Source organism: Arvicanthis niloticus, chromosome 19 (genome assembly GCF_011762505.2).
Source record: "Arvicanthis niloticus isolate mArvNil1 chromosome 19, mArvNil1.pat.X, whole genome shotgun sequence".
Taxonomy (NCBI): Eukaryota; Metazoa; Chordata; class Mammalia; order Rodentia; family Muridae; genus Arvicanthis; species Arvicanthis niloticus.
The window spans coordinates 7,175,196-7,201,692 of NC_047676.1; the positions used below are offsets into that span (position 1 = coordinate 7,175,196).

Below are 26,497 nucleotides of genomic sequence, written 5' to 3' on the forward strand. Positions count from 1 at the left end.
AGCTGGGGAAAAGAAGCACAGAAAGTTTTGACCAGTGTGTGCACAGTGCATTTAGGTAGGAGCATGACACGTAGGATACTATTACACAGAATTGAGACTGCCTGTAACAGTTCTTTAGTGTGTATTTCAGAAGCCTGGAAGACAGGCTTTGGAGCATTTTCAATATAAAAGTAAAACCTACTTAAAAATCATACTAAGTATATATGGAGTATTATCCTACAAAGTATATATCTAAGACTTATCTAATGTTATATAATCTTTCATTAATAAGTAAATTTTTGTTTTTATAAGCTTACCATAAATAATAAAAATATTAACATCCTCAAAGATCATTGTAGAACTTTTTATACTGAGATAACAAAAACAGGTGAGCTGAAATGCAGAAAATTTTAAAATAAGAGAAAAAAAAATAAAGGTAGTGTTGTGTATTGGTAAACACTAGACCTTTGAAGAGCAGTGCAGTGGGGTCATGAGTTCAAAGTCTGCCTTAGGAACATAGCAGATGCATGAATACCTGACAGAGAGAGGAAGAGACAAAGTATTAGAATTACATTTAGTGCATTTAAAGGTTAGGCTCACATTTAGTGTAAATATATTCCAAGTGCTGTTTTTGCTGTTTGAAATGTGCACATGTGTAAAGCTTTTACAGTTAAATTTCATCTGAGTTCTTCCCTTATTCTTTCTCCCCTTGGCTGCTCAAACTCCTGTCCCTTAGTGTCCTCACTCCACCAGGGGGCGAGTGCACACTCAGAAGCCTCAGCCCAGAGCTGTTATATCGGGTCTGCATCTTCACTGCACTTCACTCTCAGGGTGAGGTTTCTGAGTAGAGGTGATTTTGAAGAATGTGATTAACATTGCATACCAATTTCAGAAGCATTTCTAGCTCTCCCTTCACCTTGGGCAAACGGTGACTGCAAGCTTGCTGACGTTGGCATTTACATCATTACTTGGCCTATTCATTTAATTTATACTACTCATTTCTTTTTATTTCAGGACCTTTTGTCATTTACAGATGTGGCCATTGATTTCTCCACAGAGGAGTGTGAGTGTCTGGAGCCTGCTCAGTGGAATCTGTACAGGGACGTGATGTTGGAGAATTACAGCAACCTTGTGTTCCTGGGTGAGGATAGCTTCCAGAGTGAACTCTTATTTCACTGTCAACATGTGACCCCTCCCTGCCTTTGAAGAATATCTCATGGGAGCTTGTGCTTTTGATTCCTTTCTTTTCTTTTTCGGGTTTTTCAAGACAGGGTTTCTCTGCGTAGCCGTAGCTGCCCTGGAACTTGCTCTTTAGACCAGACTGGTGTCAGACCATGAAATCTTCCTGCCTTCTGCCTCCTGGGTGCTGGAATTAAAGGTGTGCACCACCACCGCCCAGCTTATTGATGAGTTTCACGTGCCTATTTTAAAAGGAAAAATTAGGGGATTGTTATTAGCTAAGAAACTCTTTTTCTTCTTGTGTTTTTGACAGATTTGTTTTCAAAGTACTTTCCTGTGGGGGCAACGCTAGAAGCCCAGTGGCTTGAGGCACAGAATGCATGTGTTAAAGTGTCTCGCCGTTAGCATTAGTACTTTCTCCTGTAATGAGGTTTACGCTCTGTAGGCTCTATATTATTCCTAGGCATCCTGTCTTTCAAGAAATGCTTAAAGATAGAATTTTACAAAATTGTTTATCTTCTTTTTCCTTTTAAGCAACAGAACTGGGTGCAAATGTTAATTTCCAGAAAAATACAGCCAAGCATCTTGTTCCTTTTCCAAACAGGTCTTGCTTTCTCTAAGCCATACCTGGTCACATTTTTGGAGCAGAATTCTGATCTGTGGAGCGTGAAGAGAAAAGCATCAGCGGCCATCCATCTAGGTGTGTAGGAGTGAGTGAGCAGAGCTCACAAGTGACGTGTCAATCTGTAAAATATGTATTAAGAAGTTACGTTTTGGTGGAAATCTCTTATCATCCAGTGGCTTTTCCTGCATGATGTTAACCATGGTAATCCTTCCTTTCTCTCCAAGAAGCTTTATATGTGTTCACAGAGTCTGCAAAAGTCCTGTATTTAACTTGTTTTCTTGTATCTGTGTGTGTCATGTTCTCGCTGTATACATATTTACATGTGTACATACAGGCTGACATGTACACTGTCCCTGTGGAGGACCAACGTTGATGTGGAGAATCCTCTTTGATGGCTGTTTTACCTTATTTACTGAGGCAGGATCTCTCCGTCAAACTCAGAGTTAGCCTTCTCAGTCAATTTGCTCTAGGGAGTTCCCTGTCTTCACCTTCCAAGCCTAGAATGATGAGCTGGCTACATTGTGCGCTCTGTATTTACAAAGGTTCTGGGTATACAGACTCCAGTCTTCATACTTGTGTGGCAGGTACGTTGACTGCTGAGCCATCTCCATGTTCCCAGTCCTTTTATTTTTCCTGGAAGCATCTACATTGCAACATACTTTGCTTTACTTTCTATGACTCAGAAAACGGGTACACGTTTCTAGCAGCACTTCCCAGTGACACAGTAACACCACAGTTGTTAGCATCTCTCACCGCATTTCCATGTTCATCAGCTAACCTAGGTTCATAAGAGTTTTCCTGTGTGTGCATGTGTGCATGCATGCATGTGTGCATATGTGTGCACATGACACTGCTCATTGTGAAATCAGGTGACAAACTAAAGGGTTGATTTTCTCCTTCCAGCCTGTGGGTTGTGGGGATGGAGATCAATGTGCCTTACCTTCCGAGCAATCTTGCTATGTATCTTATGAGGGTTGGGTGTATTTTTATTTATTTATTTATTTTTGCAACTCAGTGGCAGTTACAATGCTGTGGTTTTATAAGTGTGTAGTCATAGTTGAAAAGTACACATTTAGATAAGCTTTTTTTAGTAGATCTTTGGTAGTGTTTCAAAATTTTATGGCTCCCAAATCTAATCTCTTTCTGTTAGTTTACAACTCTCTTTTCTGTTTGATTTTTTTTTAAGTCTAGACTCTTTTACATTATATGATAACATGCTTAGCTGTGCCATATTGATTACTATGTCCTATAAGGACAATATAAAATATTAACAGAGCGATGCCACAGATCTGTTAAAAGTGATGTTATCATTCCTTATAAAAATATTATTTCTAATTACAAGACACATGTATTTTCTCCCTTCCTTGCTTATTTAATAGTTGTTGTAACCTTCTAAGTGAGTATTCCTAGAAATTGTGTAACTTTTGTGTTTATTGACATATAGTTTCCTTAGCTGAACTTATGCTCCTTTTAGGTAAACTAGACATTTTTCATAATTTGATTTTTTAAGGTATTTATATTATTTTTGGTAAAACCTAACACTGCCTTAAAGATTTCATGTATTGATTTAAAAGTATTATGCAGCACATCCTTACACAACTTTATGGCTTTGAAAACTGAAATGGTATATTCAAAAATCTTCTATATTTCTACTTCCAACCAGTTTATCACAATCAACATTGGCTTCCTGTTTGATATGTTTCTGAACTTTGAATTTTCATCTAAGACCAGCAATGCATCTTTAAATAAGGGTTGCTTTCATTTAATAAAATGCCCCTAGGTGTTTTTTATTTAGGTGTTATATCAAGTTTGGCTTTTAACTTTCATAGTTTCCCAGTATTTGTTTGTTCCACATCGTCTTCATATTCTAAGTTCAGTGGTGGACTATGTAGTATCTGAATAAGGCTACTGGGAATATAGGTGTGCAAATATCTATAGTTTCCCTTTTATATGATGCTTCATTTTACGTCATAATGTGATCACAATTTTAGAGTATTTATATTTAGGATGAGCAGTATAAATATAATGTGTGGTGGTATACTTTTACTGATACTTTAACAATTTTTTAAACAGGATCAAAAGCCCATAAATGTAAAGAGTGTGGGAAAGCCTTTGATAGGAACTCAGTCCTTATTCAACATCAAAGAATTCACACTGGAGAGAGACCCTACAGATGTGAAGAATGTGGCAAATCTTTTAACTATTCTTCCAGCCTTAAACAGCACCAAAGAATTCACACTGGGGAGAAACCCTACAAATGTGAAGAGTGCGGCATGGCCTTTAACGTTCGCTGCATTCTTTCTAAGCACCAGCGAACCCATACTGGAGAGAAACCCTACAAATGTAAAGAGTGTGGCAAAGCATTCAGCTGTTCTTCCAACCTTCAACAACACCAGCGAATTCACCGGGGAGAGAAACTCTACAAATGCGATGACTGTGGGAAGGCCTTTAGCTGCTCTTCATACCTGCACAGGCATCAGCGAATTCATACTGGCATGAAACCCTACAAATGCAAGGAATGTGGCAAGGCCTTTAACTGTTCTGCAAACCTTATTTACCACCAGAGAATTCATACTGGAGAGAAACCATATAAGTGTGGTGAGTGTGGGAAATCTTTTACCATTTACTCAACGTTTATGAATCACCAGCGGACACATAGTGGAGAAAAACCCTATGAATGCAAAGACTGTGGGAAACCCTTTACTAATTGTTATAATCTAGTTCAACACCAAAGAATTCATACTGGAGAGAAACCCTATGCATGTGAAGAATGTGGCAAATCTTTTAATTATTCTTCCCATCTTAAACAACACAAAAGAATCCATACTGGAGAGAAACCATATAAATGTGAAGTGTGTGGCAAAGCTTTTAACTGTTCTGATTATCTGGTTAAGCATCAAAGAATCCATACTGGAGAGAAACCCTACAGATGTGAAGTGTGTGGCAAAGCTTTTAGCTTTTCTACGTATCTGCATAAGCATCAAAGAATCCATACTGGAGAGAAACGCTACAGATGTGAAGAATGTGGTAAAGCTTTTACTAATTATTCGGGGCTCATTGTTCACCGAAGAGTTCATACTGGAGAGAAACCCTACAAATGTGAAGAATGTGGCAAGGCCTTTAGTGTTCACACATCGCTCTCTAAACATCAGAGAATTCATACTAGAGAGCAACCTTACAAATGTGATGAATGTGGAAAGACGTTTAATGTTCATTCAACATTCTCTAAACATCAGATAATCCATACTAGAGAGAAACCCTACAAATGCCAACACTGTGACAAGACCTTTAAATATCCTTCACCCCTTGTTCAACATGAAAGAATTCACACTGGAGAGAGACCCTACAAATGTGAAGTATGCGGCAAGGCCTTTACTTCTTCTTCAAATCTTAAATATCACTGGAGACTTCATACTGGCGAGAAGCCCTATAAATGTGAACAATGTGGGAAAGCCTTTAAAAATAGTTCCAATGTTACGAGACACTACAAGATTCATTCTAGATTAATCCAGGTTTATACAAAACTTCCATAATTGTTCATTGACAATTCAGCAGTAAAGAACTCATATAAAAGAAAAACCTTAGAAATGAAAGGAATAAGGGAACACCATTAATAATAGTTCAGCCCATATTCAACACCCACCATTACATACTGGAGAGAACTTGTCATGACGAAGAAGATTGTCATGCTGAGAATTCTATACTTATGACATCAAATTTTTTTTGAGAAACTCTACAAATGCAGGTGATGCAGGAAGTGCTCGTTAACCACACTTTGCCCATCATGAGATCTTAAGAGAGGTGAGAAAATTATTTATCATAAGAGACAAATTCCAGGAGCTGTACAGCATTTAGTAATCCCTACAGAATTAATACAGACCTCTGGACTTACCAAGAAATGTTTGGTGTGATATAAAAACTCATTATAGACTTTGGAATCATGCAGATAAAGTTTGTGAGGACATCAATATGTTTTAAATTGAAATTATAACATAAGCTCAGTTTTGAAAAGTGATAAGATCACCTACAAGGAGTGATTTTATCAGAAGAAGGAGACTGAGTACTGAGGTTTCAGAGTCTGGTTTTTTTTTTCCCCAAAGACCATAGATACATTATTAGAATATGAAGTTTAGTAACTTTTGTAAATAAAAATAAGATGTTCTTAATATATTGTCAGTGTTGTGTTTAGTATTGCATTCTTTTTTTTAACTAAGTTTTTTTTTTTCGTACTTTTACGTAGTTTTTTCATAGTTTTTTTTTTTTATTTATTTTTTTTTTTTTATTTTTTTTTTTTAACTAAAATAGAAAAACTACCTTAGTGAGGTGTGAAGGCTAATATTGGATGTCCACCTGACACACCTAGGAAGAAGGAACCTCAGCTGAAGAATCATCTCTATCAGATGGCCTGTGAGTGAGACTGTTACATTCTCTTGAGTGCAATTGATGTAGAAGGGCCCAGTCCACTGTGGACGGTACCATCCCTAGGCTGTGGACCTGTGCTGTGTAAGAAAGGTCCCTGAAGTGAGAATAGGAATGAGCCAGCAAGTAGCATCCCTCCATGATCATTGCTCAGGTTTCTGGAAGTACCTGCCTCGGATTCTTTCAGTGCTAATGTGTAAGATGAAATACACCATTTCTTCCCCAAGTAGTTTTTGGGCCATGGGGTTTATCAAAGCAAAAAACCAAATCAGAACATAAAGGACCTAGGCAGCATTTTAATTACTTACTACTTTAATTACTTATTATTGTGGGATATTTAGTCTGTTTCTAATGTTAATGTATTTCAGGTAATTTGTAGCATATTATCTTTTATGTTATATCATTCATCCACTTGTAATTACTTTTATTTTATGTGTTTTATACAAATAAAGTTATGCCCTTTTTTGACTTGTATTTTGTAAAAGAACATATAATTATATGTTCTAGATAGCCTGGATAAAAGACACACAGTCCTGATTTTATTTACAAGCTGTGAGCCTAGATTGGGCAGGTATTCAGCTATTCTAACTTACATCTCAGCCATATGCTTCTTGTTACTTGCTATTTCTCCTGACCATGTGCTTATGGTCCATCTCACATTGCCAGTCTCCTCCTGATCCCCTTTCTTCTCTTCTGGTCTCTACTGAGACCACTCAGTCTATCGTCAAGACCTGACTTTCTCTTTCTATTGCCCAATCATAGGCTTTAGCCTTTTATTGACCAATTAACTTGGGAAGTAAGGTTTGCCCAACAAAAGTGATGTTTGTGGGAATTTGTTCATCATGGGGCAACCAGATCTTAGGGGCCAGTATTTGGCATTTGAATACATAACAGCACCAGACTAACCCCAACATTGCTTCCTTTTGCCTAAATAAAAAGGTTCTTTCTTCTAAAATAACAAACTATGTACAGTAAGAACAATATGAAACAATTCTGAAATCTATGGTGTAATAATTTAATTACATTCACAATGTCCAGTCCATTTGTCTTTGGCAACTTAGCAGACAGTATTCTATTATCTATCTTATCTTGGTGAGTTCAGAGTTCTATATTTAAATCTTTTTCATTACCTGTGTAAGCATTTAAATCCTCTAACTTTCATAACGTGCAGTTACCAACTTCAAAACATCTCCCTAGACCCTAAAACATTTTCTTAGATCCTTTATAAAGTGAGTTAATTGTGAGATTATGATTATCTAGTATTCAGCCCCATCAGACACTTGAGTATGTAGGAAGCACAGGTAAGCAACTTCCAAAACTGTAGAACTGTCAGGCAGCTGGCTGACAGGACAGTCACCAAAATTCTCTGTAACGGAGCATCTGTCTTCACCCTTTTGGACCAGTTTATCTGACAAACATATTTGTGAAGCAAGAATTATGAAGGACTTGTTTACCCTGTCTTGGCTGGGTTTGGCAATGGACTTTAACTGCCTCCCAAGTATTACCCATTTTGAACAGCATTCTGTCTGCAGGTAATTTAGCACATTTTCTTTGTCCAGTGGCTTGCTTGCTGTGATTGAAGCCATCTCCAAATGGAGGTTCTTTAATGATCATCATCACCTTCCAATTCTAATGGGTACTGCGCAGAGCTGACATGTCTCGGTGTCAAAAAGGCCTTAAATTAGTAAGAACAACTTTAGCATATTCTGTAATCAATGCAATAACCTCTGGGGGGTTTTGAAGACCATCTATTTAATAACATTTGAATAGGCAAACTTGTGTTTAGTTATTTACTATCTGTTCAACCTAGGAAGTATATATATATCTTTTGATGAACTAGTCTGGTGTCGAACATTATCATGAGTTTGACTGACTATTAACTTGTATTTCTAAAATATTCTAAACATATTGTAATAGAAGGTTTTTTTTTTTTTAAGAAAAAAAAACCTCAAACTTAATAATCACCTAGGTACAATACCTCAAATAAAAGTTGAAAACATGTATATAGTATGTTGTAGCAAAATATAACCTCAATTTTGTATCCATATACAAGATCTATACCAGTGTAACACAAATATCTCAATATTGAACCAATATACAAAGATCTATACTTGTGCAACATGGCTATAAAATGCTTTTTGGTTTAAGAGTAGATTCAATAATCTATTTCTCTTTCCTATTATTTCTATAATATTCCTAAATCCCCACTCTTTCCTATGATATTTCCTATATCCTCTTTTTCTTTTCAAACCCACTCCCCCTACATAGGAAAGAGAAGAATAAAGGAAAGAAGAGAGAAACCCTGAGTTTAACTCCCTATTTGTTTTGTTCCTAAGCCAAGACCATTTAATAACTTGTATTACAACAAGCATCTATCATCCCATAGAACAACCAAAAACCATCCACCCCACCTCTTGGGAATGGGACAGCATGTTCTCTTAAAATTGCTTCCTGGTGTTTAGGAGCTAGGGCTTCTTTTAGGGACCCTAAGAAATTGGGGACCGTAAGAAAATTGTGAAATTGGCCAAGTCCTGGGAGAAGCAGTTGTGTCATTTGTTATCGAGTCTCTGTGGGATGGGAAAGTGCCGGGTTTAGTTGAAGTCCTGGCTGGATCAGTCCGAAAGACTGAATGAACTGAGGTCATTTGGGGTCAACAGCTTCCTGAAGCTGTTCTGGAAGCTTCATTATTCTTATTACAGAGTATGTCTCCTGAGGAAATAGCATCCAGGCACTCGGAGGCAGGTTCAGGTGCTTTAGCATCCCTGAGGTATCTTGTTACAGCTGGGTCTTTGGTTGTCATTTTTTTGTGGACATAAAAGTCTCACAAGTAATATACAGTTCTGCATTAATGTATGTATGGAATGAGCAAGGCACACAGATCAGTTAATGAAGATTCTTTGTTCTTTGAGCAGGTGAAAGGTATTTTTCTTAAGCTAGTTTGGACTGTAAGCAAATTGCAATACAATTTTTTAAGTGTTTATTTTGTTTATTTTTAATTAAATTTATGTTTTTACTTATTCACTTTACATCCTGCTCACTGCCGCCCCTCTCCAGTTACCCCCTCCCATAACCCTTCCCCAATCCCCATTTCCCCTCCTCTTCTCCTCTAAGTGGGTGGGGCCCTCTTAGTTATCCACCCCCCTCTCCAAGTCTCTGTGAGGCTAGGTGTTCCTCTCTCACTGAGGCTAGACAAGGCAGCCCAGCCTCAGTGGAGAGGAAGCACCTAGCTTTGCAATATAAATTTGTTATCTATGCCATTCAAGAGAATGACGTAAGTCCAAAGGATTTTTTAGTTAATACCAATCTATTGACTGTATATAGATATTCATGGCTCAGCCAGTCTCAAAGCTGTTCACACGAAGAGGAATCAGCATATATATTACATTGTATTATTGATCTTTCTAATCTCCCTCTGTCTCTCTGTAGCCAAAATCTTCAGGGGGTCTTCTCCAGCTACATCTTATTTCCAATATTTTGGTTGGAAGACATAGCTTTTCTCTTCTTGTTGGATAAAAGCAAACAACCCTGTCCCAACCCTAACTCGGGGGCCTTACATTGACTAGTAGAATATATCTTTCCTAGGGCAACATTCATTTTTGGCAGCAGAAAAAATCATTATCTTTCAAATTGAAATAAGTATACCTTATGTGGATAAATAAACCTATATTCCTCCTTTTCTTTATGTAAATTTAAGATTGATTGTGTATTTATCTTTTAGGATCACTAAGGAATTATTATTTATTACTAAGCAAAGACCTATATAGCACTTTTAAGGAAAAAAAAAATGTGTGGTTTTGAATTTTAGACTGTTTGTTTGTAATCGCTGTATCTTGTCAGTTGTGGGTCCCGCCCTGACTTCAACATGTAGACCACATTGTCTAGAATTTACCAAGATCTGCCTGCTTTTGTCTCCTGTGTGTTGGGGTTAAAGGCAAGTGCCACCACCACTTCTGCACCTCAACTCCAAATCATTGGAGCTCTTATAAGAAAACGACAAGTTTGAACTACGGTGACATTCTGGATTTATTTGAAATCTTAAAACCCTTCTGTCTTAGTAATACCCAAACAATAAAAAATGTTCTTTTTAAAACTTTCAAACAAAAAAATCAAGCAAAGAATCAAGAAAAATTTAAGTTTTGGGACTAGTGGTGTTATCTCATGCCATAGTTTCATAGTTAGTCCTTGGAATTTGGGTGTTGTTGTATGGAGGGCTCTTAGCAGAAAGAGCTGAGAAACATCTCATAGCCATCAGCTCTGAGCTCCAGCTGCCACCAGTTTCCTTTTTCCTATTGGGAAGAGCCATTTTCCGTTACTGCTCGTAATTTAGCATTCCATCTCTCAGTCCTTACCTAAGTCTTGCTTTGTTCTGAACTTTCTTAGAGAGGGCACAGAAAGCTGTGATCATGACTGAACATACTGTAACCAGCTGTAACCAGCTCCATGATGACAACTAAAACAGGGGCTATACACGATCCAGGCACCTTCTGTAGTGTTTTTCATTTTTAAAATGGAAAATATGTTTCCTTTTGATCTTTGACTCTCTCCTTAAGGACTTTAAATTACCAATTTAAAACTTAATACCTTACCAGTTCATAGTTTGGAGGACTTTTTGTCCTATTGCAGCTCCGGGAAATGTTCCCTTTGAACTTCTGTATGTCTACACGATTCCTTGGGCCAGCATGTGTCTATGGCAGCCATCTTTGTCCCCTCAGCTCAAGTACAGAAGGCTGCCCAACTGGTATAATCTTCTGCCAGGTCTGGCCAGGCTTCTCCTGCAAGGCACATCACAGAAACAGACATTTAACCAGATGGAATAAATTACAAAGATCTTTGATTTTTTGTTCTGAGCAGGGGTAGAGCTGTGGATCTACTTGCATTTGGTCTGTGGAATCCAGGTTTCTTAGTGTCATTTGTTAAAGAGATATTTTTCCTTAGTGCGTGTTTTTGATAGCTTTGTCAAAAAACTGGGACTGTCCGCCATCTGATTTGTTTTGAGGTCTGGTAATTTATTCACCGGTTTAAAAGTCTGTTTCTGTGATATGCCTTGCAGGGTTTTGTTACTGTGGCTCTGTAATGTAAGTTGGGGTTGGGCATTGTGTTACTTCCAGCAGAGCTTCTTCTACGACTACTTCTTCTTCTACTAGTGATTGATTAGTCATGACATATTTTAAGTTTCTTGATTTAGAGGAGTCTTCCATGTTCAACACCGTCATTTGATCTTTGTCATTTGACGTTTCAGCCTTCCAGGAATTTGGCCAGATCTTCCTCTTTCTCTGTGGAATATCAATGACCTTATCCATGATTTGGTATCTGGTGACTGACTCCTTAATTCCTCTAGTAAGATCCCTCAGAACCCTCCTATGGTCTTGATGGGTCTTGTGATTGTTATTGCATTGGGGGGAATCCTCGGTACAAATATTAACATCTGTGGCCAAGTCCCTGATATAAATGAGATGGTTCCTTCTAAAATGGCCAGGGCAGCCTGCCTAATACCCACCATCTCTCCCTGGATCATCATCTAGTTCATTTTATATTCTCAAGAACATAATTCTGAAGGCTTTGCATTCAAGGTATAATTGTTTCTCTGTCCTGAATAGGGGGTAGCAAGAGAAGTTCAAAGGGGATAACCTTGGTTTTCAAAACACTATTACAGAGATCGGTTTCAGGATTGTAAGAAAGAATCAAAATTGAAGCCATTTGAATAAAACTTCTTTATTGAATAGATGTCAAAGAAAAGTTTAAGTTCCCAAGACCTCCCTAGGTAACTGACATCCTGCTTGGTAAAGTGAGATATGAAATTCCTAGGCAAGTTGCCCCACTACAGTTGAATAACCCAACCAGTGGAAACAGGATTAGTGTACCACAAACACATTATTCCCAAGAAGTCTCCTATCCCTAAATCCTGACTGGGTGGTAAAAATGTACTTTGGCACAGATGTTTAGGGTTTTCAAGCTTACAAGATTGATAACACTATGGCTGGGGGAGGGGGCTTGCAATTCTGCTCTTCAGTCTGTTCTGTGGCCCTGATCAATCAGAAGTGGCTTGATTTACAATAATTTTTGTCATCCTGCATTGACCTGGTGTTTGAGTTGTGCTGGATCTCAACAACAGGAGTCAGGGAACATACTGGGAATTGACCATGCTAGATCAAGTCTAATGTGGAGGGAAATTCAGCCTGATAGATGTCACATGTCCACTTCTGGTCCATCCTTCTCCACCCTGAAGACCTCTTAGGGCACAGCATAGCCTAACAAACCCCTCTTTACACAAGATGGAGTAAACTATTAATTAGTGCATAGACTTGATCTCAACATTTCAAATCAGATAGCAGAGTCCCTGAACAGCTATCAGCCTTTATCTATCTTTCAATTGTTAAATTTCTAGGTATAATATCACCTAGGTAAGGTAGTACAGTAGAATTCCAAATTACAACCTTAAATTAGGCGCGGAGCCGCCATTAATCTAATAAACTCGAGGTTTCCCTCTGATCTATACTAAAAATGAAAATTTCTTTGTTCTGTTCGGTTGCTGCTAGATTTTTGGATATGCAGCTGGATAATTCAGCTTTCCCCACTGCTAAAGGCCATCATTATTAAAAAGACAGGATCTTACTAAATAGATCTCTGAATATCTGTATAAAGAATCTGGGGAGAAAATTTTAATATTTAAAAACATTTTGTAGTAAGCAGGTCGAGTTTTAAAATCACACTATATGGACCCAAAGTATCCAGTACACCTAATAAACATTGCTGTCAAAGGTCAACTCATACTCAAAACATCTCATTTGAAAATTCGAGATTTTAAACGCAGCGTCCTGACTCCCTGTGGCTATCCACCTGCTGAAGCGGCTTGTTTCTACCCACTCTCTTCTGCAAACAGCCTGATAGTAACTCAGGAAGGTTTCAAACTACCTTCAGTGACTTCATGAAACTCACTCTCAGAGAATTGTGGGAAATGTAGTCTCGCCCGCGGCGACGTCACAAACAGGGTGTCTGGGAAGGGCGCTTCCGTGTTTCTTCTGCGCCTGTGTGTGTCTCTGCTCTCTGTCCGTCTTCTCCAAAGTTGGGCCAGTGTCGGGTCCTGTGGGCGCTCGGGTAGCATCTCTGACATGGAGGTTGGTCCCAGGATGTAGCGCAGCTAGAGGGACGTTGCGGCGTGGGCGGGTCCGCCTTGGAGGGAGCGGACCTGGGGTTGGTAGGAGGCGGGAAGAAGCTGAATGGGAGGTGCTGTGTGACCGGGGCTGGGCCATTCCGGTGCTGGTTAGCGCTGGAGAGGCTGGTGGGGATGGAGCTGGGAGTGGCCGCTCTGTCAAGTTGCCGCTGCCCTTGCCTGTCCTGCTCTTTTGGGCCAGGAGAGCTGGCTGGGTAGCCTTGAAATGGAGAAGGGTGGAAGGTGTAGAATTGCGCCTGGCAGGGTACATCTGCTGTCAGCCTGTTCTGGAGGTGTGGAAGCATGATGCCCTCACTGCTGACACTGTCTCGATGGCTTCTGTTACCCGGAATTTAATAAATGTATATACAATGCAGCTTGATCAAATCCACCCCTGCTACCCCCACTTCAACAGTCCCAGGTGTCTCCCAAAATGTTCCCCTCCCAATTTCCTGTCTTGGTGGTTTTGTTCTTGTTTGTTTTATAACCCACTGAGTCCACTTAGTGTTGTTCTAGTGTGCATACCTGTGTGTATGGGGCCTGGGGACAGGGGGCAGGTGCAGGACATCCCCTAGAATATGGACACTCACTGGCCACACCTCCAAGCAAAAAAACCGAATCTCTTTTTCAGTGGTCATCAACTCCAACAGCTCCTTAGCTAAGGGTGTGGCCTTGTGAACCCCTCCCCTTCCCCTGTTGAAGTTTTGACTGACTTGATCTTGGGTGTTATGTAGCTAACCATAGCTACCTTTTCTCCCTTCATATTCCCATTCTTTTGTGTTTGTTTTGGGGTTTTGAGACAGGTTCTTGTGTAGTCTAGGCTTCCCTGAAACGTGCTATGTAGCTGACAGGGTCTTTAACTTCTGTTCCTCTTGACTCCTCCCGTGTGGAGAACCTTGCTCACCTTTCTGTTCTGTTACTCCTCTGTGTCCTATGAAGATGGCCATCTGTCACTTTGTTTCTTCCTTTCTGACTTGCCCCTTAAGCCTTCCCCATTCTTTCAGATGACTGTTAAACCCTACCTTACTGGTTAAGACAGGACCTAATTACTAATTTGTTTAGAAAGTGGCAGAGTTCCACAGGGGCATGGAAACACGATTTGAGACGTTAGGAAGGAAATTTGGAGATGCTCACATATTTATGTGTTTTAATTTATAAGTAATCATCAGTGAGCTGCTCAATATTGATCAAGACACAGTGTCATGTGACACTTATAATGTGTTGTTTGTGCATTAACTGTTAGATTCCCCCCCCTCCCTTTTTTTTTTCCCAGAGCTGAGGACTGAACCCAGAGCCTTGAGCTTGCTAGGCAAGCACTCTACCTCTGAGCTAAATCCCCAACCCAACTGTTGGATTTCTTAAGTTGTGTCGTAACCAGAGAATTTATATTGAGAAGAAAGGCATGACAAGGTGGATACTCTGAGATGGTGAGATCTCAGTGTTATGGATGACAAGGTGGATTCTCTGAGATGGTGAGATCTCAGTGTTATGGATGACAAGGTGGATACTCTCGAGATGGTGAGATCTCAGTGTTATGGATGAGAAGGTGGATTCTCTGAGATGGTGAGATCTCAGTGTTATGGATGACAAGGTGGATACTCTCGAGATGGTGAGATCTCAGTGTTATGGATGAGAAGGTGGATTCTCTGAGATGGTGAGATCTCAGTGTTATGGATGACAAGGTGGATACTCTGAGATGGTGAGATCTCAGTGTTATGGATGACAAGGTGGATACTCTGAGACGGTGAGATCTCAGTGTTATGGATGACAAGGTGGATACTCTGAGATAGTGCAATCTCAGTGTTAATTTAGAACAACTGTGGGCTCAGGTTCTCCCCTCAGGCAGCTCCAGATTCTATGTATCTATGTCTAATGATGCTTCAGTTTAGCCTTGGGTTGACTTTACAGTGGTAGAGATGTGACTTGCTAGCTAGAAAGCACCTAGGGACTTCTGTACATAGTACTGTTTGATCCCTTCCATATCTCCCCAACACACACACACACACACACACACACACACACACACACACACACGAATACTTGTCTAGATGGGGTGGGGTGAGGAGGGGAAGAAGAAAAACAAAAGAAAACTTTACAGTGATATCTAATGTGTTTTAAATATTTAAACGCATTGCATTTATATTTTTCAATTGTATAAAAAAATCTTCCAGTTGCTTTTTATCTATAAATTCTTCCCTTATTGTTGCCCCCTTGGATACTCAAACAGGTATCTCTTTGTGCACTGTTATTTACCTCAGTACTGAAGAGGGTACATATTCCTAGACCCAGGACGTAGGCAGGGTCTACTGTATCGGAATCTGCATTCTCATTTCATGTGTAACAGTTGAGAAGTGTCACTCTACCTCAGTGTAACTGTCCTGTGAGAGACGCACATAGTACATCCTGTGAGAGATGCACACAATACATCCTGTGAGAGATGTATACAGTACGTCCTGTGAGAGATGTATACAGTACATCCTGTGAGAGATGTATACAGTACATCTGTGAGAGATGTATACAGTACGTCCTGTGAGAGATGTATACAGTACCAGCACAGTGCATGGAATATTGTGATTCTGTTTTGTGTATTATGAAACATAGTATCCATATGTGTTCAGTAGGGCATGTGCCATTCTCTTCCCTGGAAGATGGAGAGTGTATATGATACTGTGTAAAAGAATCTCATTCACTATACTAGTCTTCTTTGATCTTGTGTAAAATTGAAAAATGTTTTCCACCACATATTTAGTTTCATATTGATAGTAAGCTTTCAATTAACATATACTGTTCATTTATTTTTATTTCAGGGACTGCTCTCCTTCAGGGATGTGGCCATTGATTTCTCTGCAGAAGAGAGGGAATGTCTGGAGCCTGCTCAGTGGAATCTATACAGGGACGTGATGTTGGAGAATTACAGCAACCTTGTGTTCCTGGGTGAGGATAGCTTCCATTGTTAATTCCTGTTTTTTTTTTTTTTTTTTTTTTTTTTTTTTTTTAAATTTCACTTACCTTTTTTAGTTTACATCCTGATCACAGCTTCCCCTCTCTTCTCTCCTCCCAGTCTCTCCCTCTCACTTCCCTTCCCCCTAATCCTCCAGTCCCACTTTTCTTACAAGTGGAGAGGCCTTCCATGTATATCCATCTACCTTGGCACATCAAGTTGCAGTAGGATTAGACACATCTTCTCCTGTTGAGGCTAGACAAGGCAGTCTAGGGGAAAGTGATCAAAATGTGGGCAGTGTAGTCAGAGACAGCCCCTGCTTCCCTCATGAAGACCCAGCTGCCCATCTGTTACATATGTGCTGAGGCCCTAGTTCCATCCCACACATGCTCTCTGGTTAGAGATTCAGTATCCATGAGGACCTATGGGCCCAGGTCAGCTGATTCTGCAGATTTTCTTGTGATATCCTTGACCCCTGTGGCTCCTTCAATTCCTCCTTCCCCTCTTCCACAGAATTCCCCTTGCTCCACGTAATGTTTGGCTGTGGATCTTTGGATCAGTAAGCAGGAAAAATTGTGGTCCTAAGATTTTGTGGCTGGGTTGCTGTCCCAATCCCTACGTTAAGTTTTGGTTTTTTGTTTTTTGGGTTTTGTTTTGTTTTCGAGACAGAGTTTCTCTGTATAGCCCTCGCTGTCCTGGAACTAACTCTGTAGACCAGGCTGGCCTCAAACTCAGAAATCCACCTGCCTCTGCCTTCCAAGTGCTGGGATTAAAGGCGTGCCACCACTGCCCGGCAGGATTCTTTTCTGGTTACTCAAGATGGCTCTTTCAGGTTCTATAGCCACCATTGCTAGGAGTCTTAACTAGGGTCATCCTCATAAATTACTGGGAGTTTCCATTGTCCTAGGTTTCTAGCTCTTCAGATAGGCCCCTTACCCATTCTAGTTCTCTCTCCTTCCATCCTGCTCCCTTCCTCAGCCCTTCCCCCATCCAGTTCCCTCCCTCCATCTACCCTTGATGAGTATTCTGTTTCCCTTACTCAGTGAGATTCATCTCCTCTAGGGCCCTCGTTTTTACTTAGCTTCTTTGGGTCTGTGAATTATAGCATGCTTATCCTGTACTTTATAGCTAATATCCATAAGTACGTACATAACCTGTTTGTCTTTCTGGATCTGTGCTACCTCACTCAAGATAACCACTTCCAGTTCCATCTATTTACCTGCAAACTTCATGATGTCATTACTTTTAAAAGCTGAGTTATATTCCATTATGCAAATAGACCACTTTTTCTTTATCCATTCTTCAGTTGAGGGGCATCTAGATTGTTTCCAGCTGCTCTGAGCATAGTTGAGAGAGTGTCCTTGTGTGGTGGAGCATCTTTTAATATGCACCCAAGGAGTAGCATAGCTGCCTCTACAGGTAGAACTATTTCCAATTTTCTGAAATCGCCAAATTGATTTCCAGAGTGGTTGTACAAGTTTGTACTCTCACCAGCAATGGAGGAGTGTTCTACTTTCTCCACATCCTCCCCAGCATGTGCTGTCACTTGAGTTTTTATCTTCACCATTATGACAGGTGAGTCAGAGAGTCATTTTGATTTGCATTTCCCTGATGGCTAAGTGTTGGACCCTGGTCCTGGAGGGTGTCCTGCGGCAGTTTCCTGGCTGGTGGCAGGGCGTGAGCGGGGAGGGGAGATTGCCTGCCCCTGCCGATGCTTCTGGCGTCCATCGTTGCTGGCCAATCTTCTCCAGGTGTTACCCCCGCTTCTCTGCGCTGAACTGGTCCTGGCTTGGGCCGGGCCGATAAGGAGCCGACTAGCTGACAGAAAGGCAGCCGGGCGTTCCAGGCAGGCTCCAGGGAGAGCCAGCGGGTTGCCAAGCGGTACAGCTCTCTGTTTAGCCGTGGAATGCTGGCTAGGTAGTGGAAGAGCCCAGCGGGCTCTGAAGTGTTACAGCTCTTAAGCTGGGAAGTGCCGGCTAGGTAGCGGAGAAGGGCAGCAGCGGGTCAACGACGGAAGGAAGTTCTCAGACACCTGGATGGTTCTAGTGTGCGTTTTACTTCTCAATTAAGCTCAATATATACAGTTTGGGGTGGGTGAAGGTTTTAGCAGCAGGTTACCTCATTGGCTTAGTCTGAGGTTTTGGGGATGCCTCATATGCATGTGAGGAGATCCCGGGGCACCATTCCTACAACCTGATGGTTGTAGACCTCTCAACCTTCTCTGAGGCTCTCTGGGGCTGTGAAGTGGTGAAGGGCAGAAGCTGAGAGAGCCAGGGGGCCAGGAACAGAGCTGAATGGTCTACCGTCCCTTAAAGGGTCTCGGGGTTCGAAGCTCGTTCAACCAGACACCTGGTTGTCTCTCAGCTCAGTGCCCTACAGCTAAGGGTGTTGAACATTTCTTTAAGTTCTTCTCAGGCATTAGAGATTCCTCTGTTGAGAATTCTGTTTAGATCTGTACCTATTTTTTAAATAGGGTTATTTGGTTTTGTTGATGCCTAGTTTCTTGAGTTTTTTATATATTTTGGATATAATCCCTGTCTTGGAGGTATGGTTAATAAAGCTCTTTTCCCATTCTCTAGGGTGCCATTTTGTTCTTGTGATGGTGTCTTTTTCCTTAGAGAAACTTTCAGGTTCATGAGGTCCCAGTTATTAATTGCTGAGTGGTTGGTGTTCTATTCAGGAAGTTGTTTCCTGTACCAATGTTTTCAAGGCTATTCCCCACTTTCTCTTCCATCAGATTTAGTGTATCTGGTTTTATGTTGATGTTCGTGATCCAGTTGGACTTGAGTTTTGTGTAAGGTGGTAGATATGGATCTTTTACATTCCTCTACATGCAAACATCCAGTTAGACCAGCACCATTTGTTGAAGATGCTTTCTTCTTTCCATTGTATAGTTTTGGTTTCTATGTCAAACTAAAATGTCCATAGGTGTGTGGGCTTATTTCTAGGTCTTCAGTTTAATGCCATTGATCAACCTGTGCGTCTTTATGGCAATACCATGCAGTTTTTATTACTATTGCTCTATAATACATCTTGACATCCCAGATGGTGAGTGATACCTCCAGAAGCTCTTTTATTGTACAGGACTGTTTTAGCTGTACTGGCCTATTTTGTTTTTTCATATGAAGTTCAGAATTGTTCTTTCAAGGCCTGTAAAGAATTGTGTTGGAATTTTGATGAGAATTGCATTGAATCTGTAGGTTGCCTTTTGTAACATGGGCATTTTTACTGTGTTAATCCTACCTATCCATGAACATGAGACATCTTTCCATCTTGTGATATCTTCAATTTCTTTCTTCAAAGGCTTGAAGTCATTGTCATACAGGTTTTTCACTTGCTTGATTGTTTGTTGCTATTGTGAAGGATGTTGCTTCCTTAATTTCTTTCTCAGCATTTTTATCATTTTTATATAGGAGGGCTAGTAATTTTTCTAGTTAATTTTGTATCCAGCCTCTTTGCTGTAAGTGTCTATTATCTGCAGGAGTTTTATGGTAGAATTTTTTGGGTCACATATGTATACTTTCATATATCATTTGCACCTAGAGATACTTTGACTTCTTCCTTTTCAATTTGTATTCCCTTGATCTCCATTAGTTCTTTATTACTCTAGCTAAAGCTTCAAGTACCATATTGAATAGGTATGGAGAAAGTGGACAGCTTTGTCTTTTACCTAATTTTATTGGACTTGCTTTAAGTTTCTCTCCATTTCATTTGATGTTGGCTATTGACTTGCTATATATTGCCTATACTGTGTTTAGTTTGTGCCATTTATCTCTGATATCTCCAACTTTTATCATAAAGGAGTGTTGGATTTTTTTTTTTTTTTTTGGTTTTTCGAGACAGGGTTTCTCTGTATAGCCCTGGCTGTCCTGAAACTCACTTTGTAGACCAGGCTGGCCTCGAACTCAGAAATCCACCTGCCTCTGCCTCCTAAGTGCTGATATTAAAGGCGTGTGCCACCACCACCCGGCAGGAGTGTTGGATTTTATCAAAGGTATTTTCAACGTATAATGAGATGGTCACATGGATTTTTTTCTTTCAGTTTGCTTATATGATGGATTATGTTGATGAATCTTCATATACTGAATGGTTCTTAAATCTCTGGGGTAAAGCCTGTTTGATCTTGGTAGATGATGTTAGTGATATGTTCTTGGATTTGGTTTGCTAGTGTTTTATTGAATATTTTTGCATCAGTGCTCATAAGGTCTAAATTGGTCTGAAATTTTCCTTCTTGTTTGAATCTTGGTGTGGTTTAGGTATCAGAGTAACTATGGCCTCATAGAATGAGTTTGGGCAATGCTCTTCCTGTTTTGTGAAATAGTTTGAAGTGTATTGGTATTAGCATTTCTTTGAGAGTCTCATAGAATTCTGTGCTAAAATTATATGGCTTTGGGCTTTTTGTTGTTGTTGTTCGGAGACTTTTAATGACTACCTCTATATCTTTAGGGGATATAGGTTTACTTAAAATATTTACCTTAAATATTATCTTGATTTAACTTTGGTAAGTTGTATCTATCAAGAAAATGGATTTTGTTTAGATTTTCCAGTTTTGTGGAGTACAGGTTTTTGAAGTAAGACCTAATGATTTTTTGGATTTTCATAGTGTCAAGTGTTTTGTCCCCCTTTTCATTTCTTATTTTGTTACTATGGTAAACCCCCCCCCCTTTTCTCTCATTTTCTGCCTTTTAGTTAATTTGGCTAAGGGGTTTGTCTATCTGGTTGATTTTCTTGAAGAACCAACCCTGGGTTTGTTGATTTTTTTTTAATTTTTCTATTTGTGTTTATTTTCTTTTTTATTTCTGCCTGAGTTTGATTATTTCCTGCCATCTACCTTTGTTGGATGTGATTGCTTCTTTTTGTTCTAGAGGTTTCAATTGTTCTGTTAAGTTGCTAGTATGTTACCAATTTCTTTATGAAGGCTCTTAGTTCTATGAACTTTCCTCTTAGCATTGCTTTCATAGTATCCGTAAGTTTTGGATATCTTGCACCTTCATTTTCATAGAATTCTTCAGTCTTTAATTTTCTGCTTTATTAATTTCTCAACCCAATGGTCATTGAGTAGGGAGTTTGTCCAGGAGTTTGTAGGCTTTCTGTTGTTTTGGTTGGTGTTGAAGTCCAACTTTAATCCATGGTGTTCTCGTAAGATACAGGGTTTATTTTAATTCTTTTGTTTTGTTGAGACTCCTCTGTATGGTCAATTATGGAGAAAGTTCCATGAGGTACTGAGAAGAAAGAATTTTTGTTCATTTGTTTGGGGTAAATATTTTGTAGATATCTGTTAGGATATGTTTGATTAATGACATCTTTTAGTTTCATTATTTCTCTGTTTACTTTCTGTCTGGATGACCTGTCAATTGGTATTGAAGTCTCCCACTATTAATGTGTGGGGTTTGATGTTGATTTATGCATTAGTAATGTTTCTTTTACTAATGTGGGTGCCTTTCCATTTGAGGCATAGGTATTCATACATTCAGAATTGAGTTGTTATCTTGGTGGACTTTTCCTTTGATGAGTATGAAGTCTCCTTCTCTATCTCTTTAATTTTAGTTAAAGTCTATTTTATTAGATATTAGAATGGCTACTCCAGCTTGCTTCTTGGGGTACATTTGCTTGAAAAAACCTTTTTTCAGCCCTTTACTCAGAGGTAGTATCTATCTTGAATGCTGAGGTGTTTTCTGTAAGCTGCTTGTATGTTTATTTCATCTCTTTCTTTAGGTTAGGAAAATTTTCTTCTATGATATTGTTAAGAATATTTTCTGAGGGGCTGGAGAGATGGCTCAGTGGTTAAGAGCACTGAATGCTCTTCCAGAGGTCCTGAGTTCAATTCCCAGCAACCACATGGTGGCTCACAACCATCCGCAATTAGATCTGACGCCCTCTTCTGGCTTGCCTGAAGACAACTACAGTGTACTCATATATGTAAAATAAATAATAAATAAAATCTTTAAAAAAATATTTTCTGAACCTTTGAACTGGGATTCTTCTCCTTCTATTTCTATTATTCTTAAGTTCGGTCTTTTCATAGTGTCCCAGATTTCCTAGATGTTTTGTGTCAGGAACTTTATAGATGTAACGTTTTCTTTGATGTTTTGATTTCTTCTATCATATTTTCTATGCCTGAGAGTCTCTCTTCCATCTCTTGTATTCTGTTGGTGATGCTGGCATCTGTTGTTACTGCTCTCTTACCTTGGTTCTGCATCTCCAGGATTCCCTCAGTTTGTGTTTTCCTTATTGCTTCTCTTTCCACCTTAGGTCTTGAACAGTCTTATTCATCTCTGTCACAGTTTTTATTGTATTTCCCTTTGTTGTTTAAGGGATTTATTCATTTCCTTTCTAAAGGCCTCTATCATCAGAAGGTTGGATTTTAGGTCACTTTCTTATACTTCAGCAGTGTTAGAATATCCAGGACTTACTATAATTGGATACCTGGGCTCTGGTGGTGCCATATTGCCCTGGCTGTTGTTGATTCTCTCGTTATGCTGGCCTTTAGCCATCTGGCTTTTGTGGTTATTATAAGTTAGCTCCTAATTTCTGAGTTTAACCTTTGTTGGATGGGTGGTTTTTAGAATGTATTTTCTCCTTGGTTTGTGTTTCCTCTCTGTCTTCTGGCCTGAGTGACCTCGAGTTCTGTTTGACTACCAAGTCTTCAAGTCTAGTAGGGTGTCTCCCCTTGGGATTTTGTGACCTGTGTGGCTTCTGAAATTTGGTGTGCTAATCTTGCCTGTGAGGTCCCCAGTACTAGTGTGTCCTGGGATCCCATGTGTGTGCAGTCTCTGGGATAAAGGTAGAGTTGTGGCCTGAAAAATGGAGTCCATGGGGTGGGGTGAAGTTTCAGACTTTTTGGGTGTGTTTTTAAGGGGATATGGCAGGCCAGCAAGGGCTTGTAGCAGGGTCCTGGTTGTCCCTGATGCCAGTAGGCCTCCAAGAAATCAGGCAGAGCTGTGTGGGAAACGTAGTACCAGGGTATGGGGCAGGTAATGCTGCTGTTGGATGTGCTTTTCAGGGAGCTGGGGAGGGAGGGGCTTACCTGGGGTCCCTGATGACTACAGGCTTTCAGGAAAGCAAGTAGAGTTGTGGAGCAGGAAATGGAACACAGGGTTTGGGGTACAATTTACTGCTGTTGAGTATGCTTTCAGAGCTGTTGGTCCTAGTATGAATTCTTAATTCACTATAAACACTACTCCATTTGTAGAATGGGAAGGACTCATGGGAGTTTTCTAACACTAAGTCTCAGATTCTTGTATTATAACACTTATTCACAGTTTTACACATTTATGTAATCTACATTGACTATACTCAATCTGTTTGTTTGTTTGTTTGTTTGTTTGTTTTTCAAGACAGGGTTTCTCTGAGTAGCCCTGGCTGTCCTGGAACTCACTCTGTAGACCCGGCTGGCCTCGAACTCAGAAATCCGCCTGCCTCTGCCTCCCAAGTGCTGGGATTAAAGGCGTGCGCCTCCACTGCCTGGCGACTATACTCAATCTTATCCTCCTATCCACTGACCCATTTCTTCAACCTATGAAATCCCTGCCTTACTTCCATGTATTTTTGTTCTGATCCACTGCATTTGGTTAAGATGGTTACCTGAGAATGGGTAGGGGGTTATTTACTTAAGCACCGCAATTTACCAATTGGCTAGATCACACAGAAGTATGTCTCCTTCCCCTCACAGCATTAACAATCTTGACCTCCTGGGGGAGTGGAGGGAAATTTTGAGCCCCTGCCCAACCCATGATGGGATGTTGATGGTGAAGGTCCTGTGCGAGTGATCCTTGTTGATTTGAATGTATGTGCACTGTCTAGAAGAGAGTTCTCAACTGCACTCTTTCCAATCTTCCTACTCTTAGATTTTTTTTTCCGGCCCCTTTGCCATGTTTCCTGAGTCTTAGGATTGTTGTGGATGCCCATTAGGGGTTGGTCACTCAATAGTCACCTATTCCTAGTACTTTGGCTGGCTATAATCATGTCTTTACATCAGCTATTACCAACTGTAAGCTGTAGCTGTGCCAATTAACACTGAGAACAAGACAAATGTATATGTATAAATACAATATTTAGATGTCAGTTTGACTAGTTCATTTGTAAAATAATTACTGGAGGGCCTATGATCCCCCACCACAGGCCTTTAGCAGGTTTACCGTGCCATGTATGGACGATTGCTTATTACATAATGGTCATAGCACATTTCTGCCTGTGGACATGTCTTGCCTAGTAGGTTGGTGTTAGAGCTTCAGGGCTCACAGACGCTGACTTTGCTAGCCAAGTGGCTTCCACATAACCTCGCAGCCTGTTTTTACAGCCCAGCCAGAAGAAATATTCCAGCTCCATTAAACCTTGATGTCTCTCCATCCTAGAGTAGGTGATGTCTTCAGCTATGGGATATTATGGTATAGACTTTTGGGCAGCCAAAAGGAATGGAAAAAGTTTACATTGCTTTGGTGCTTTCTGGCACTCCCTGAGCAAAAATTCATATTCTACCACTGTGCTGGAATTTAAAAAACAAACAAACAAACAAACAAACAAACACTCCTATGTCTTTTGAGAACAGTAATATCAATCCATGTAGGATACATTCCATTAAACCTTTAAATTATAATTTAATTAGTTTACAAAGTAATAGGATGCTGTATGGTTTTTCATCCTTAATTTTGGCTAATCCTCTCTCCCAGGTACTGCTCTCTTCTGTCTCCACTTAAATCTTTCCACTCCCAGTACTGCCTGGCTGTAATATTATCTCTCTTGTAACATTAACGTTTATTCAGATAGTCCCTCTCCGATGGCCCCTCTCTACCTTCCAGTCCTTGGCAGTACTTCAGAGCAGACCAGAAGTCTGACCCATGCTTGCAGGCTCCGTCAGATGTTTGTCTTCCTGGCTTTCATGGATGGACCTTACCCGTCCATTTACCTGCACATTGCACAGTTCCATTTTTTACTGTCCATTCATCATTCTGTGAATGTGGAAGCTGCTTTAATTTCCTCGCTGTTGTGAGCAGAGCAGCAGTGACATGGAAATGCAGGTATCCCTGTAGTAGTAGGAGATGGCATCTTTTGGGTATGTATCCTAGAGTGATATAGCTGGGTCGTATAGTGGTGTGGATGTTTTACTTTCATGTTTTTGAGAATCCTCCACCCTGATTTTCATACTGAATACAGCAGCTTACACCCCCAGCATCACTTCACACTGTGTTCTTTCTCTTGATGATAGACTTCTCAATTTGGGTAAGATACCATCTCAAAGTACTTTTAATCTACTCTTTTTCTGATAGTTAAGGATAACAAACACTTAAAAAACCATCCACTTGTTTATCTTCTGAGATCTGCTCAGTTTCAGAGGCTGTTATTTGATCATGTTGTTTTCTTGATGTTTATTTTTTACAGGTGTGTTCCTCATGATACTTCATGCCAGATGTGCAGCTTCAGGATATACTCCGCCTTCCCTTATCCCACATTTTGTTTTAATTAATTTTTTTTTTTTTTTGCTGTTCAGAAGGGTTTTGTTTGTTTGTTTTTAATTCCTGAGTTCAAGTTCTTTAATTGTTGATCTTACTTCTTTAGTGACCAGAATCCTGTTCAAAAAGACCTATATTGAAGAACCTTCCTTTTTTTTTTCAGGCACTTTCGGAGTTTCTGGTCTTGAATTGAGATCCTTAGTCCATTTGGGTTTAGTTTCATTATTAGACATGCCGATAGCCAATTTTTCTTTCTTTCTCAGTATGTTTGTTGTTAGTAATTAGGAAGACACTGATTTTTTTTTAATATTCTATCATTTTGCTGAGAGCAGTTTTCAACTCTACTTGTTTCCTAGAAGACCTTGAGGTCTTTTATAGTTAGAGTAAAATTCTCTGCAAATAGCACTATTTATTGGGATAGTTATGTAATTTCTGTCTTTGAGTCTGTTTATGTAGTAAATTACATCCGTTGAGTCACATATGTTGAACTGTCACTACATGTGAGGGATGATGTTCCAATGATGATCATAGTGATCATAGTGTTTTTACAAATATTGAGAAATTTTTGACCAATGTTCATCAGAGACAGTGGGATATTATTTTCTTCCTTTTTTTGTGTGTGCCTTTATCTGGTTTTGATATCCGTATAATATGTACTAGCAAAACTAGGGCAATGTGAGAGAGATAATTTAAGCAGATCTCCCTCAAACAATGAAATTCAAGTAGTAATTAAAAGAAAGCGAACCTCCAGTTTC

At 39.8% G+C, this 26,497-nt stretch overlaps 1 protein-coding gene across 4 annotated transcripts in view; it reads left to right on the forward strand.

The window, feature by feature from the left end:
* The first annotated feature begins 994 nt into the window (after positions 1-994).
* The window catches only part of LOC117723892 (uncharacterized), a 36,933-nt gene continuing 11,430 nt past the window's right edge, over positions 995-26,497 (forward strand). Inside the window, exons 1-4 of one of the 4 annotated variants that reach the window (XM_076916370.1) lie at positions 1,104-1,120; positions 1,763-1,858; positions 6,089-6,190; positions 16,160-16,286. In XM_076916370.1, the coding sequence (XP_076772485.1) occupies positions 16,253-16,286 (34 nt within the window). In that variant the 5' untranslated portion in view covers positions 1,104-1,120; positions 1,763-1,858; positions 6,089-6,190; positions 16,160-16,252. Of the gene's footprint in view, positions 1,121-1,762; positions 1,859-2,024; positions 2,368-3,856; positions 5,249-6,088; positions 6,191-13,187; positions 13,318-16,159; positions 16,287-26,497 lie in introns of those variants that run through there. The other 3 variants (XM_076916373.1, XM_034523473.3, XM_076916371.1) reach the window with 3 other exon arrangements.